We start from the raw sequence: 13,455 nt of genomic DNA, 5'->3' as shown, positions 1-13,455 counted from the left end.
GGGGGTCACGCTCTCTGCGGCCTGTGAAAGAAGATACCGTGCCGCACTCCAAGTGATACTGCACAGTGTTATTAATTCAAAACAGACTCCACTTCACGGGCCTACGCTACAAATCTAGTTATATACTCAACATAGTATTACTAGTATCGATAGTACTCGTCACGTCACTATAGCTAACATAGGAGTCCGAGTCGTTTACTTGGCTAGCTTGCAATTCTAATTTGAGAAGGAGTGTGCAGTTGTCCCTGGGCTGATAGTCTATGTGATCAACACATATCATCATGGTCATGAAAGCAGTCCACCCGATACTGCTCAAGTTTTGGAACCGCACGATGCCTAAAAATCATCATGAACAGGACAGGACAGACAACAGTCAAGCGACTTCTTACTTCGCTCGGAAATGAGCAGCGAGACCTTCGCCATTCATTACTTTCTGCTTCTTGTTACATCCCTCCACTGGACATCGGTTTTCTTTTGGATGGCTGGAGAAAGGAATCAGATACAAGTCGTGTCCGTATCAAGCTGCGAGAGACATACCTGCGGTACATATGATATATGAAGCCTTTGAAATTCACGAGCTGGTGACAAAACGCGCATGCCAGCTTTTCTTGACGACGGTTTTCGATCTCAGCCAATATCCGCGACCTGTTATCAATCCAAACTGCATGAAGTTCCTTCAATAGGGTCCAAGAGCAAAGGAGAAACACACCACTGTAGGTAATATATGCCAAGTCTCTAGCAAAGGCAAATAGGATGTGCTTCATTGTTGGAGTTGATGTGATTTCAGCTGCTCGCACGTTTTCTACTTGCGCAAGAAGTTGAACTCTATGAAACAAAATGTTGGTCCAACAAGATACGAGGTAGGACAAAAACTTGCCGTTCAAGATTGCGTTTTTCGACTACTGCTTTCTCGACACGATAGATCGGTAACCACCGCTCTAGCTCGACCGCATTCTGCTTTGTCATCAGTGTGTGTGGATACAAGAGCACAGGTTCCGCACCTTTTCGAGAATGGGCCGATCGGCTTCCCTCTTCGCATACTCGGCTTGAAGCTGGTCCCAAGTTCGACGAGGAATTTCAAGAGTACTCTGACGCTGGCATCCATTCAATACAGCGATGACCTGATCGCGCTCGAGTCTCGCTCGCTTGATATGCTCTCTGAAATAGAGATATGGGGGGCGAGAGCTCGACCGAGGGAGCCATTGGCCAAAAGCGCTCTTCGTCAGCTCCCCAGAGTTGTCGATATAAATGGCGGGTTTCCTGTAAAGGTAAAATGTTCCGTTCACAAGTAGAAATTCTGACTGACGAAGCCAACACGGTCCTGCAATATTTCTGAAGAGCTAAGTGAGCAATTGATCGAGTAGAAACTCGTGTGCTACTCACTGAACAAGCCCGTAATCGTAAAGCCCAGTTGACAGGGGTTGAATACGTTATCGAAGAGCATACCTAAGTGGGTGGTGAGATTGTAATCCAACGGATAAAAGCTCTTATTACAGAGCAAGGTGCAGCCCCAAATACCCAGTTTGCATAGGCCGAATGCGAAAAGTTACCAGAAGCTTGAACAATAGGACAATCCGGTAGTGGTGGACAACGCCCGCGGGCAAGGTTCTTGTGAGCTTCCTTCAAAATGTACTGTTTGTGTTGATGAATGAAATTGCGAAGGTTCTTGGAAGTTTGCTCGAGGTGGATAATATCAACGGGACTACATTTGAAAGCCACCTCAAAACGCTGTGAGCAAAAATAATTTATCACGGGACTCGCGGCGTACCTCAAGTAAGATTTCTGCCGGAAGATTGTCGCGCACGGAGGGTTGGGGCAACGTAAAAATATTGCCCATGATGGCAAGGGCGGAGTGACTGGTTGATGACTAATCGCAGAGACTCGGACCAAGTAGTAATGGTAGCTGAACAACTCGAAGAGCAGTGATACGGATAGGGACATTAATACAGAGAGATATGCTCAAATTAGCAGACGTGGTGATAAGCAGATGGGAATCCAGCTCTACTCGTCGTTAGATGATGACTGGGTCCTGCCTGGAACGGGAGTGTGGCCGGCACAGCCAAGAGGGGAGCGCCTGTAGATGGTCGGGATCGTATGGATTACTAGCACATCGCTTGTGGGGAGCCGTGATACCATACGTGAAGGCGACCGTCGTGGTGGGTATTTGGGAGGGAGCAGAGAGAGAGTGGAGGGATGTTTTGTTGCCCGCGAATCATGTAGTAGTGGAGGTTCCTTGTCGTTGGGCTCTGGGCTTACGATGTATTTACATTGACGTCGTTAAATCTGTGTATATAGTTATACATGAGCTTAATATCGTCGATTCAGCCTGAACGAGTACTCACTAGAGGCAGAGATAGAATGGGAGTCAAAGTGTTGACACGTGACCGACAACATTCGAAAAGCTACATATGGCTCCCATTCGCATACTTATATGCATACATTCAATCTAACGAGTGGATATAGTCTGTGAAAAGGCTTCGATCTCAATGATTCTCGACCCATGATGCTACTTCAAAACCCCAAAACTTTGCTGCTCGAACGAGTGCGGTTACGTTCAGCGGCGCGGATCGTGGTGGTGGCGTCCTGAACGGGTCCCGTTATCGCTCGTTTGAGGTTCGAAGTGGTTGTGTTCTGGAGGGATGGTGGGGAAATTGGGCGTTGCTTGCTATTTTCGAGGGTCATTGATCGGAGGAAGGTCCATATTTCGGTGCAAGGCACGTCTTGAGCTAATCCTTGCCAGCTCGTCGACAATCCACCTCCCCTTTGTCGATGAGGCAAACACCGCTTCCCTCAACGCGCCCTCTGTGCCCTCCAACACCATCGTTATCCAAGGCGTGACCGCTCCTGGAATCATCATCGAGTCAAACAGTCTGGAAGAGGAAACAACTGCCCTTGTTCAGCGCCTCCAAGAGATCGCCCGTCGACAGCGTGAACTCAAGCATGCGGCAACCGCACACAATACAGTGGCTGTGACCAGGAACACCGATGAGGAGCGAGCTACACGGAGACTAAAGCGGAATGTCGTCGCAGCACTTAGCGAGGAACAGAGTTTGAACGACCAACTCATCATAATTGACGCTTTGAGCGTAGTCGGTAACGTGCCATCTGGCTCTTCTGCAGAGACAAAGTATCTAGTTGAACTTTAGATGGATCCGAGTCTATTAACAAAAACTATTCACTCACGATTATCTTGCGTTGCAGCTGTCTGTCGTTGAGGCTATTCCTAGCGTCGGCGTTCAAAAAGCACTCAAGGCACTACATTCGAAGTCCATTCTTGCATTCAGTCTTTGAGTTGAACTTGTGGCCGTTCGGAGAGCGACACGCTTGCCAGTGAACGACCAAGTTTGCTTTTTTTTGTATGGGCGGCATTCACAAGAAAATCCTCCACAGACGAGCAGGACCGGATTTGAGTATAAAAGCCTCCGCTCGCGCCGATTTTGCAGGCAAATAGGCCAAGAAAACCGACCAGGCGATAGAAGGGAAATGAATGTTGGATTGGATTGGAAGAGCGAAGGCAACTTGGTGGCGATGCAGAACCCTTCCAACTGTCACGATCTTGCGACCGACGCCAATCTTCAAGCCTTCACCCTGTCATCCTCAGACCACGAATTGCTAACCAGTATAAAGCTCAAATCGATGGCAATTCCAATCGCAAGAGTCCCATGGCACCTTTCAGTTCCAAACAACTTGCAGCTCTCTGGCCGCTTCCTGGCCCGCAGTTGACGGTCGAAACACCGTCGCGGTATCCTGGTAGCACGGCAGAGACGACGAAGCTTGTCCGCAAGTACCTCCAGAAAGATTTTGAGCAGCATCATGGGTAGCTAGTCGCTCTCTCCATTGAGAATATCTAATACTCTCATAGATTCTTCAATTACTGGGGCGCGCACAACCACACACCATTCCATCTCCTCGTCCAGTGGTCGCTCGGCGGCACCGTTGATCAAATCGAAGCGATCTGGGAGCAACATGTTGCCCAAGAGCGCGGTCTCGGCCATTCTCCACAACCCATCACCACCAAAAACTTCTCCAAGCATCTCGGTGACCAAGACTACTACCAAGGCTACCAGTACTTCTTTGCCGACCTCCTCCTCAAACATTCTCCCAACCAAGTACTCGAAGATTGGATATTCTCACCCCAGGCCAACTATGGTGGGGATAAACCTGACATGCTGAATCGACTGTTTGCGGGAATCTTGCATCCGATGCTTTATCTCGGTTATGGACTCGAGTTCAGGTATCTCACATTTATCTGCTGAAAAGTCCTTTCTAATAACGATTGCTTGCAGTCTGCCTGGTCTCATGGCCGAAGGTGTGTTCATTCTTCTCTAACCAAGACACTCGTTGATTCCATATGGTTCAGGACTTGCACAAGCATGTGTTCATGGCATGTCATCGTCTGTCCTCGTTCCGAAAAGTATGTTCAAGACAAACGGAGGTGACACACATGCCTTCACCATCGTCGCACGTATTTTGGCCGATGATAAATTCCGCTCTTTTTCTGGCAACTTCAACGACGTTATGACGCAGCTCGGGACCGAACTGCAAGAATATGCAGCTGAATGGGGTGTTGACGGGTCCGACCCCAAGGACGTGTCGGCCAAGGTCAAGGAGTTGTGCTTTATGAACACAATGTTCTATGTTGTTGGTGGCTGGCGCGATGGAGAGGGCTTCCACAAAGCGGATTTCACACTGTATGTTCATGGTTTTGTTCTCTCATTATCAAAGCTGATCCGGAATTTTAGATTGCACCTTGTCACCAGCGCAATGACTGTCTGCTCCTACATCGCGGTCATTGAATCCCCCGAGCACAAATCACTCTTCTTGCGTGCTTACTTCATCCGATCATTGGCGTACTTCGTCGCCCAGGGTCTTCCAGACCTCCCTCTCAACTCGTTCTTCTCTGCAGACATTCTTACCGAGTTCCCCGACGCAGAGCCTGACCCATCCGAAACTGCTTACCCCGACGCAAGTATCCCCAACTTGTGGTTCAAGGTCATCCAATCGTCACTTGTCCATCCCGATGATCATCTTTCAAAAACACAACGTACATTGGCGCATTTCGGCTCGCTTTGGAGCACTGTGCCTGCTGGGGAGTTTGAGGACACTGAGTTGGACGATAGTAGCATGATCGATGGTACTCTCTTTGTGCGCGCTGCAGCGTTGACGATGGAGTGGATGGGCCGTATCCGTGAGGGAGAGCCGGCTAGGTTGTGGGCTAATGACCCCAATTTCCCTGAATCTGATCTCAATGATTGAAGCCCCAGTGTTTTCTTACTGTTTTTGTAGCTGCAACCATATACACCTGTAAACAGTAAACATGAATGTTTGTGATGACTCCCTGTGCTGAACGAAGCGCTCAATGATTAGACGTTCTGCCCAAGCTCTGCGAGTCCATTCAGACTCAGAATCAGAGTAACTGCGATATCAGCCAGTGCCAAGCTTTCTCCTGATAACAAGGAATCTTACAGAGCGATTGGGCAGAGCTGATTTGTCAACCGAGAAAAATGCGCTGAGTGCCTCAGCGCTGTTGTTTGTTGCTGGGGAGCTGGCGTCGGGGTCGATCTTGGTGTGGCTTGGCAATCACCGACTCTAGCAACGGAAGCGATGGGTTACGACCAGTCGGGCCGTGCTGATGCGACATCAAGGCTCCGGCGAATCTTGCTGCTGAGTCGTACCGGATTTATCACTTAGGTTGGACCTTTCACGATGTTGCCTGGAACAGCCGCGGGAGTGGTAAATCTCTTAATGAATTCGAAGAAGCTAAAAAAATGAAGCATCGTCTCGGACGAACGATTTCTCCCACTCTGGTGGCTGTAACACAGATTCAGCTCGGACGAAGAGCTCAAGGCTGAAGACGGACGAAATATTGGATTCTCCTTGCGCGTAATCTCGCGATTGTACTCAGGCTCACTGCAGAAGAAAAGTTACGCCGTTAATCCGCAAAAGCGGTGTCGCGATGCGCATCATCAACTGATCGTCGTCGTCGACTGACATCTGGTGGCTTTTGGATCGCCTCTGCACTTCTCTCTCTCTCTCTCTCTCTCTTTCGTCATGTCGCTACCAAGCAGCGCCTACTATAAGAGACACGGCGCAATCTGCGTCTCTTCATTCCCCACTCTGGTCTTCGATTCAACTACTCATCCGACATGAACTCCCCCACCTTGACCAGTCTTAAGGCTCCCGTTGCCTTCGACTTTGACTACCCTGTTCGCGTTTCCCGGGCTTGCGCCAACTGCAGAAGTAGTAAAACCAAGGTGAGTTTCAGCCACTTGCCTTCGGATTAAACAAACTAACCAGGACCTACAGTGCGTTACCGATTCGCAAGATCGGGCTTGCATGCGCTGCTGCTTCAGCGGCCTCGACTGTGTCTACGAACCGACAGAGAGACAGCGCGAGCGTCATGCCCGCAAGAGCCATCCAAGCTCTTCATCCAACGGCAAAGCTCGTCGAGGCAGGAAACGTCTGGCTGTCCGACCACCCACCGTTATCCCGGCATCGCCAACCATTAGCCAGTACGACTGCGACGAGTTGTATTGCAAATGCCCTTCAGATTCAGACTCCTACTCACCGGCTGCATCACCTGGCCCACGCACGCCTGCTATCTTCGACACTACTTTCCTCCCATCCACTTCCACAGCGCAGTACCCAGCGCCTATCCAACCACCTCCACCACCACCAGTGGCGCGTTATGCTCCACAGTGGCTCGAGTACCCTGAGAGTGCATCTGAGAGCAGCATTCATTTCTCTGCTGACGAATTCACCTTTGACGTCTATCCGCCCGCTCTTCCGGACTCTGCATGTTTACCGGGGACATTCAATGGAGCTTTGGCCTTCCAAAGTCATTATGTCGGTGATGCAGAGCACCGACAATTTGACGAAACCTCGGCTCTGGGACTATTCGACCTTGATCTCGACTTGAACGACTTCCGCTTTACTCTCCCTCTGATGGAGACTGACCAGACTATCTACAGTCATGTTCCATATAATTTCTGACACACTTGTTGTATTTTTATTCCTGGGCTCATCGTATCATCTAGTGTATTTTCTACCTGTTTGTTTGTATCGTCTAAATCTTTCTTCGCCGACCACCAACTTTCAAAGAACGTCTGACTCTCCCGACATCGTGTCTTGGTTGCATTGTCTGTGGTCGGGTACCGGGTAGCATCCGCCTGAAGCAGAAGTTTCGGCTCCGCTAGCCAGCCCGGTACATAGTCTGGAGTTTGAGGGAGAGTTCACAAGACGGGGCGCACTCTTTTTCGTGAGTGTCTCTTGCCTTCGACGACGCAGCAGCCTAACCACATTCTACGCTCGACTTTCTTGGATTTCTGCGAAGGTATGCTGACGATATGGTGCTGGCCCGTACTGATTTGCGATCTCTTGCAGGCTACTGGTTGGCTTGGGTCTTGCACAGCACATCATACTGGTTCGTGTCGTCGACATTCCCGGCCAAAATTCTGGCGACTTGGTGTGAGTTTCCGGTTGTTGGATGGAGAGCTGGGGGCATTGTACGGAGTACCAGATGTGTTGACCGTCCACAGCAACAACTGTTAGGCACAGCTGGTTTCCGATTGACCTATGTAGACAATGCTGAGGTGACTATGAGCATCGACATACCCTGCACTTTGCGCTTTAGTCATTGGATAAGGTCCAAGAATCGCCGGTGGAGATGCCCAAGGCTCGCAGCGCTTGGTGAGAAGCAAACTCGGATGGATGTGACTACGTGTGACATGACGCGACTAACTACTGCGTGCAGTGCTGGCTCAGCAGCTGCACCGGTTGAGAGACATGCAGTCGAATCGTTTTGAGTCGTCTCTTGTCAATGACGACCGTAAACGACGGTCACAAGCACTAAGGGTCGTTTAGATGAGCTCTGATTGATTTAACCCTGACCAAACGAACGATTGCTTATGGGATGGAACGAACGGGTTGAAGTAGGGTTAAGATTCATTTTGTTGCTTCATGCCATCATGTGTAGATAGATTCTCGGAGGAGGGCGCACCCCCTTGTCGTTGGGCTCCGGGCTTGAGGTGAACTTGATTCGCCGACCAAGTGTGCGTCGTGTTGTGAATGTCGAATAGCGTCTGGAAATGGAAAGACTTGAAAACCATGGCTCTCGTGATTTACTGCGAGCAAATGGTAGCTCATCGATGCTAGACCTTGGTCGCCACCAGACGGCTTTGGCCCGTTGGATTGCTCGTTAATGCACCCATTGACGATGTGTTCATTATGTAATCCACCGCCTTCCAACCGCGACCACGATGGTCCAGTTTCAAGATGAAGCTTCTCAAGGCCTCGGTGCTGATCCATTTGTTAACGCTGTGTGGATTTTATATGGCGCCGAATAGTGACCAACTTTCGAACGTCCTTATAAACAAGAAATACGCTGTTGCAGCATTGTCACTGCAACTTTCAATGCCTAGCTTCACCCCATCACTCCTCGCTATTGCTGCACTTCTGGTTGTGGCTCTAACGTGGGGCCTACCAACAGCAACTCTTCCCGGTGTCGGCATTTTCGACTTTCAACTCTTCTCCGAGTTGGAATCTGGTCAATCTCTTGACGACGTGTGCCCTCAGCCTTCCGCCTTATCTCCCATCGTCAACAAGGCCGTTTGGGCCAATGCTACGCGCCAATTTGAAGCACAAGACTTCAAGACACGCGTTGTGCAACTCCTTGGAGGCACAGTGCAAATCCCGTACGCCTATTCTTCTCCAGGGTTCTATTTCCTTCAACACCAGCAGCTAGAACTATCACTTTCGATGATATGCAAGCTGTCGGTACTGATCCACGCTGGGAAGTGTTCAAAAGCCTCCACGCCTATCTCAAACAAGCGTTTCCTCTTGCGTGCGTCTGTTGTATCTGGGCAAACAACAAGCTTATGAATCTCAGTCATTCTCACTTGACTCTTCGTAAAATCAATACGTATGCTCTATGGTACGAATGGAAAGGAACCGATGCGTCGCTTAAACCGATATTTTTCGCTGCTCATCAAGGTGTTTTGAATTTTGCTTCCTTGTTGCAATGTTGATGCCTTTTGAGATGTTGTTCCCGTTGATCCTTTGACGGAAAGTGATTGGGCTCATCCTCCATTTTCCGGATTCTTCGACGGTTTGCCTTGTTCTCCATCGTTTCTCCAGGGTCTAAAAATGGGTAGGTGATCGGATCTGGGGCCGAGGTAGCGCGGACGATAAAAATGGGCTAATCGGAGTTTTGTATGCAAGTTTTGCAGCTCCCCGTCTTCCTTCTAACCCAGTTTTAGAACGGCTCTCGAAATTCTTTTAGAAGCTAATTTCTCTCCGTCACGGACCATTGTAGCTGCCTTCGGCTTCGATGAAGAAATCAGTGGTTTCCAGGTGCGAACCACAACTTCGACTACGAAGAGGCGCTGGGTAACCTTCCATTAATAGGGAGCTGAATATCTTTCAAAGGCGCTACTCCAGGAATATGGCCCCAATGGATTTGCGTTCATCGTTGACGAAGGCCGTATGGAATTGTCATACACTTGAAAAGATTCATCTCAATGTGGTTTTTAGCGGGTATGGTCAATATGTTTGACACGTTGGTTGCACTCCCCGGTGTAACTGAGAAGGGTTACATCGACATAACTATCAACGTCACGTCTCCGGGTGGACATTCCAGCAATCCTCCATCCCATACAGTGAGTTTGGACTATGTAATTATGTTGTAATATCTGACTCGTATTGCTCAGAGTATCGGAGTTCTTTCCGCTCTTGTTGTTCAATATGAAAACAACCCCAATCAGGCCTCGCTAGTCAGTTTTTCTTCGAGCCTACACGGAAAATCCACTGAGAATAGCCATCAGAGTCGAGACTCCGTTCCCTTCCAAACATTCCAGTGTTTGGCAGAGCACACGTTATCTATTCCTCCTCCACTCAAAAGTCTGATCCAAAATTCTATGACCTCTGACGAGTCGCTCCATGCGCTAGAAAGCGTACTCGGTCAAGATCCCCTTTATCGAAGCCAAATTAGTACGACCACGGCCGTTGACGTTATTCGCGGTGGAGTCAAGGCGAACGCACTCCCAGAGCTGGCGACAGTTATCATTAACCATCGCATTCTTGCAGAAAGGGGATCGGTCAAGTGAAAATGATCGGTATTTACTCTGTTCAGCTCGGTGGCAGAAGTTCGTGATGACGATACCAAGTTGCTCAAGCCAGTTGCCAACAGCTTCAATATATCGTTCTCCGCCTTTGGTGTACCAATCTCCACGGGATCTGCCGCAGGAAATATCTCTTTGGGTAACGTAGGCCAGGCATTTGACTCAGCGCCGATAACCCCCGCCGCCGCAGCATACGACTTGTTAGCGGGAACGATTGTGTCGACTTACAATACACGCCTCGGGCACTCGTCTGGGGATGACAAGACGGTGGTGGTTTCGCCCACCATTATGCCAGCAAACACAGGTTCCGATCCAGTTCGGGTTTTCGTCTTTTTTTTCTGATACAATGGACAGATACGCGCCACTACTGGGATCTCACGCCGAACATCTTCCGCTACGGTCATGGAAACACGGCTGGCTTGGGCTTAGAGGGCACGTTGAATGGCATCCATAGTGTCAATGAGTGTGGGTGGCCTCGTGATCTCCCCCCCATACATGGCTCGACTGACGTGAACTTCAGCGATCGACGCGAACGACTTTGTCGAGATGATTCGATTCTTCGCGTTACTTGCGCTTAATGCAGACGAGTGGGGTATAATTGGCTAATGCAAAAAAGCTAACTGTACGCCGCGATTACAAGAATAGCATTTGACACGATTACTTGAACAGAAGGTCGAAGTCGGGAGCGAGAACCCAGCTAACCACGCCCACCGTTGAACAAAGTTACGATTATGCACCGGACGACATCACGGGGTAAATTTGCGCAAGGCAAACTGGCGACGAGACAACAAGCTCAATCAAGAGCTCATTAGCGCCTCCCTCAACCAACTGTGGAGCATGCATAGAGCTGATCGCCATCGACCAACTGGGGATTGGACCCAGCCGACACCATCGTGAACGAATGACAGAAAGACGGTCTCAGGCCGTTCGAGTTTCGATACAGTCCGCTGAATTGTCTGAACGCAACAACCCCTCGGATCGTACGTCCCTCACAACGGGGCAAGCCGCCCGCTGAACATCCGGCGAGGTTCTCCGATTGTAGTGCAAATCGCTCGTTCATGGACGGCAGGGGGATTGAGCAATGGATATCCGCCTCGCTCTCACCATCGGTTTGGATTCGGATTTCGACTACGCATGTTGAGCCATTGGCAAGTTGAACTCGGAGGAAAGTGCGCACCAAATTCATGCTGCAACTTGATGTGATAGAAGCTATGCCAGAGTTCAGCTGGTTGGCAAGAGATTCCATCATGATGCGACGCTGCAGATTCAATATGTAAGGCAGAACACGTGACCGACAAGGGGTTCACCGAGACGAGCGCTTGCACTTTCAAGAAGAGGCGATACCGATGCAAGAATGCATTTTGAGAGCAGTCTTTATGGGCACCGTGGAGGAGCAATGTTTCGGCTGTATCGTTGGAGCCGTTACATAAGCTTCTGACTCAGATGAGTGAGTCGTCCGGCGGGTGGAGAAAAGTTTCAAACACAAACATATTTGCTGCAGTTGACTTGTAATAAAGTGTACATTGTATGCGTCGACGGAGTCCACAGGTAGCCACAGGTTCTGAAGAGTAAATAATAATAGTAGTAGCGTCCATTAACCGGGTAACCCGTCCCGATCTCTTGAGCATTGACAGTAGGCCTGACCAGTCCCGCCTTTCACCTTCAATTTTCTTCACATTGATGTTCGCGGCAGGTCCTGCGGCTTCTGCTTCGGGGGGTGCTCTCATACTGGACTTGGTGCACGCGCGTGCACCGTGACGGACGGCACGCCCCATCTTCATGACGCGTTCAAGTTGTCGCTACTGGTATCTCTTTCACTGGCAGACTCTGTTCGCATTACGGTCTCTCATCACCTTGTTCTATATGTATCACTGGAGACCTTGACATTGTACAATGGCAAGCTTAAGGGCCAAATTATCGTGTGACCGATGTCACCGAAAGTGCTTTTCTACAATCATCATGCCCAACTTGAAGCTTTGTACATTTCCCGCCAGTGACGACTATGTGGCCCGGTTCCTTTTCCTTCCTTACTTTCCTGCTGAGGTCGGGATGATGGTTTGTTATCTCAAATTCAACGCGCCTGAGCGATCTTCAATCCATTCAACCAGATTATGTCGCATTGCAGCCCCTACGACCTCGCACAGCTGGAGATGACGTCTCGCTCTCTGAGGGACTTCATTCATGACAACCTCAGTCTCTACACACATGCGAAACGAACTTTTCGACGTGGCAATTGTCCTGCGTTACCTTCCCCCCCCCGTTGTCGAAGCGAGCGGTAACTACAGCGAAGCAGCCTATGCGACCTGGCTATTCGCTGAAGACAACACCTGCTCAGTGAGTCATCGTCATCACGATATTTTCGTCTCCTGACAGTAACAATTCCAGAGATGCGACAAACCTACGCCCAACCTCGTTTTCAATTTCGTTTTCAGGCTGCGAGTATGCTCGGTCCGTTTTACTTTTTGTTCTTTCCCTCAAAGGATCTCATTCGTCTCAGAAAAACTGTAAACATAATCTCCTCCGAAAGTGAGTCTGTGTGGAGTTTTTCTCCCTAAGACTCAGTTCTTTTCCTTTCAAAAATAGTATGAGGACGATCATCATCGCGCCGCCCTTTGCGCAGCTTAACCCCAGTCGGTGGCTCCCCCACATCGTTTCTACCAACGCGAACGGCCAAGTTACTCACCGTTACGTGGGTCGTCAACTCCGCGAGGCCCAGCTCGAAGTTAAAGAAGCTTCCAATATCACCCATGGCAATCCTCATCGGCATCCACGAGGTTTTCCCCAACGCAACCTGGAACAACTTAAAGAGGTGAAGCCCAACATTTACCAAGCCTGTTGCGATTCTTTATCTCGATGTATAGCAATTCGACAAGAGAGAACGAGACAAGCCCATACTTCATCAGGTTCTTTGGTCTTTTGACTCGACACTTGAGCTTTCTTATACTCATTCCAGAATGCCGAGCAACTTGCACTGTGGCTACCGCTATATCTTGAGGAGAAGGAGGCCGTCAAAAAGAAGAATATCGAGTTGTCCGTGTCAAACCCTGGAGTCGTTCGAGTGCTAACTGCGATTAGCATGAAGCTCATCGCTTTTGTTGAAGAGAAGAAAGTGACTGCCATTCTCAAATCGCCGACCATGTCCCGGATCTTTGCTGTTTTCGGTCGCGATTTGACTTTGCTCACGTACAGCGGTCAATTCATTCGGCCTTTTTTCTCGTTGATGGACTCTGATCTACGAGTAGTATGGATGGAATATCGCTCGCTTGTTCTTGATGAAGTATACTACCTCAAGCAGGGGATCTTTCCTCCAGGCGCTATTGCCAATCGATACGACAAG

General features: G+C 49.5%; 4 protein-coding genes across 4 annotated transcripts; 3 read left to right on the top strand and 1 right to left on the bottom strand.

Moving 5' to 3' along the window:
• Window positions 1–266: 266 nt before the first annotated feature.
• MIND_00209700 (uncharacterized protein) lies at window positions 267–1,837 on the bottom strand (the record flags this gene model as incomplete). The annotated part of the gene is made up of 10 exons (XM_037358992.1): window positions 267–336; window positions 390–482; window positions 538–661; window positions 710–825; window positions 878–954; window positions 1,002–1,260; window positions 1,307–1,332; window positions 1,384–1,446; window positions 1,495–1,719; window positions 1,769–1,837. 10 exons carry the CDS (start codon window positions 1,835–1,837, stop codon window positions 267–269), a joined length of 1,122 nt encoding a protein of 373 aa, XP_037224087.1.
• Window positions 1,838–3,584: 1,747 nt separating this feature from the next.
• Window positions 3,585–5,256, top strand: MIND_00209600 (uncharacterized protein; the record flags this gene model as incomplete). The annotated part of the gene is made up of 5 exons (XM_037358991.1): window positions 3,585–3,817; window positions 3,863–4,234; window positions 4,287–4,309; window positions 4,361–4,691; window positions 4,743–5,256. Exons 1-5 carry the CDS (start codon window positions 3,663–3,665, stop codon window positions 5,254–5,256), a joined length of 1,395 nt encoding a protein of 464 aa, XP_037224086.1. The 5' UTR covers window positions 3,585–3,662.
• Window positions 5,257–6,146: 890 nt separating this feature from the next.
• Window positions 6,147–6,993, top strand: MIND_00209500 (Zn(2)-C6 fungal-type domain-containing protein; the record flags this gene model as incomplete). Its single annotated transcript, XM_037358990.1, has 2 exons — window positions 6,147–6,254; window positions 6,307–6,993. The coding sequence occupies 2 exons, from the start codon at window positions 6,147–6,149 to the stop codon at window positions 6,991–6,993; spliced, it is 795 nt and encodes a 264-aa protein (XP_037224085.1).
• A 1,281-nt stretch (window positions 6,994–8,274) lies between these two features.
• Window positions 8,275–10,724, top strand: MIND_00209400 (Carboxypeptidase S; the record flags this gene model as incomplete). The annotated part of the gene is made up of 13 exons (XM_037358989.1): window positions 8,275–8,693; window positions 8,744–8,842; window positions 8,888–8,991; window positions 9,038–9,106; window positions 9,153–9,210; window positions 9,258–9,351; window positions 9,406–9,481; window positions 9,532–9,656; window positions 9,708–9,770; window positions 9,822–10,099; window positions 10,130–10,422; window positions 10,473–10,583; window positions 10,639–10,724. The coding sequence occupies 13 exons, from the start codon at window positions 8,275–8,277 to the stop codon at window positions 10,722–10,724; spliced, it is 1,875 nt and encodes a 624-aa protein (XP_037224084.1).
• Window positions 10,725–13,455: the final 2,731 nt, after the last annotated feature.

The sequence above is a fragment of the Mycena indigotica genome (genome assembly GCF_014461135.1).
Source record: "Mycena indigotica strain 171206Taipei chromosome Unknown Mind.scaff0002, whole genome shotgun sequence".
NCBI lineage: Eukaryota > Fungi > Basidiomycota > Agaricomycetes > Agaricales > Mycenaceae > Mycena > Mycena indigotica.
This window is presented reverse-complemented; position numbering and strand designations above follow the sequence as displayed.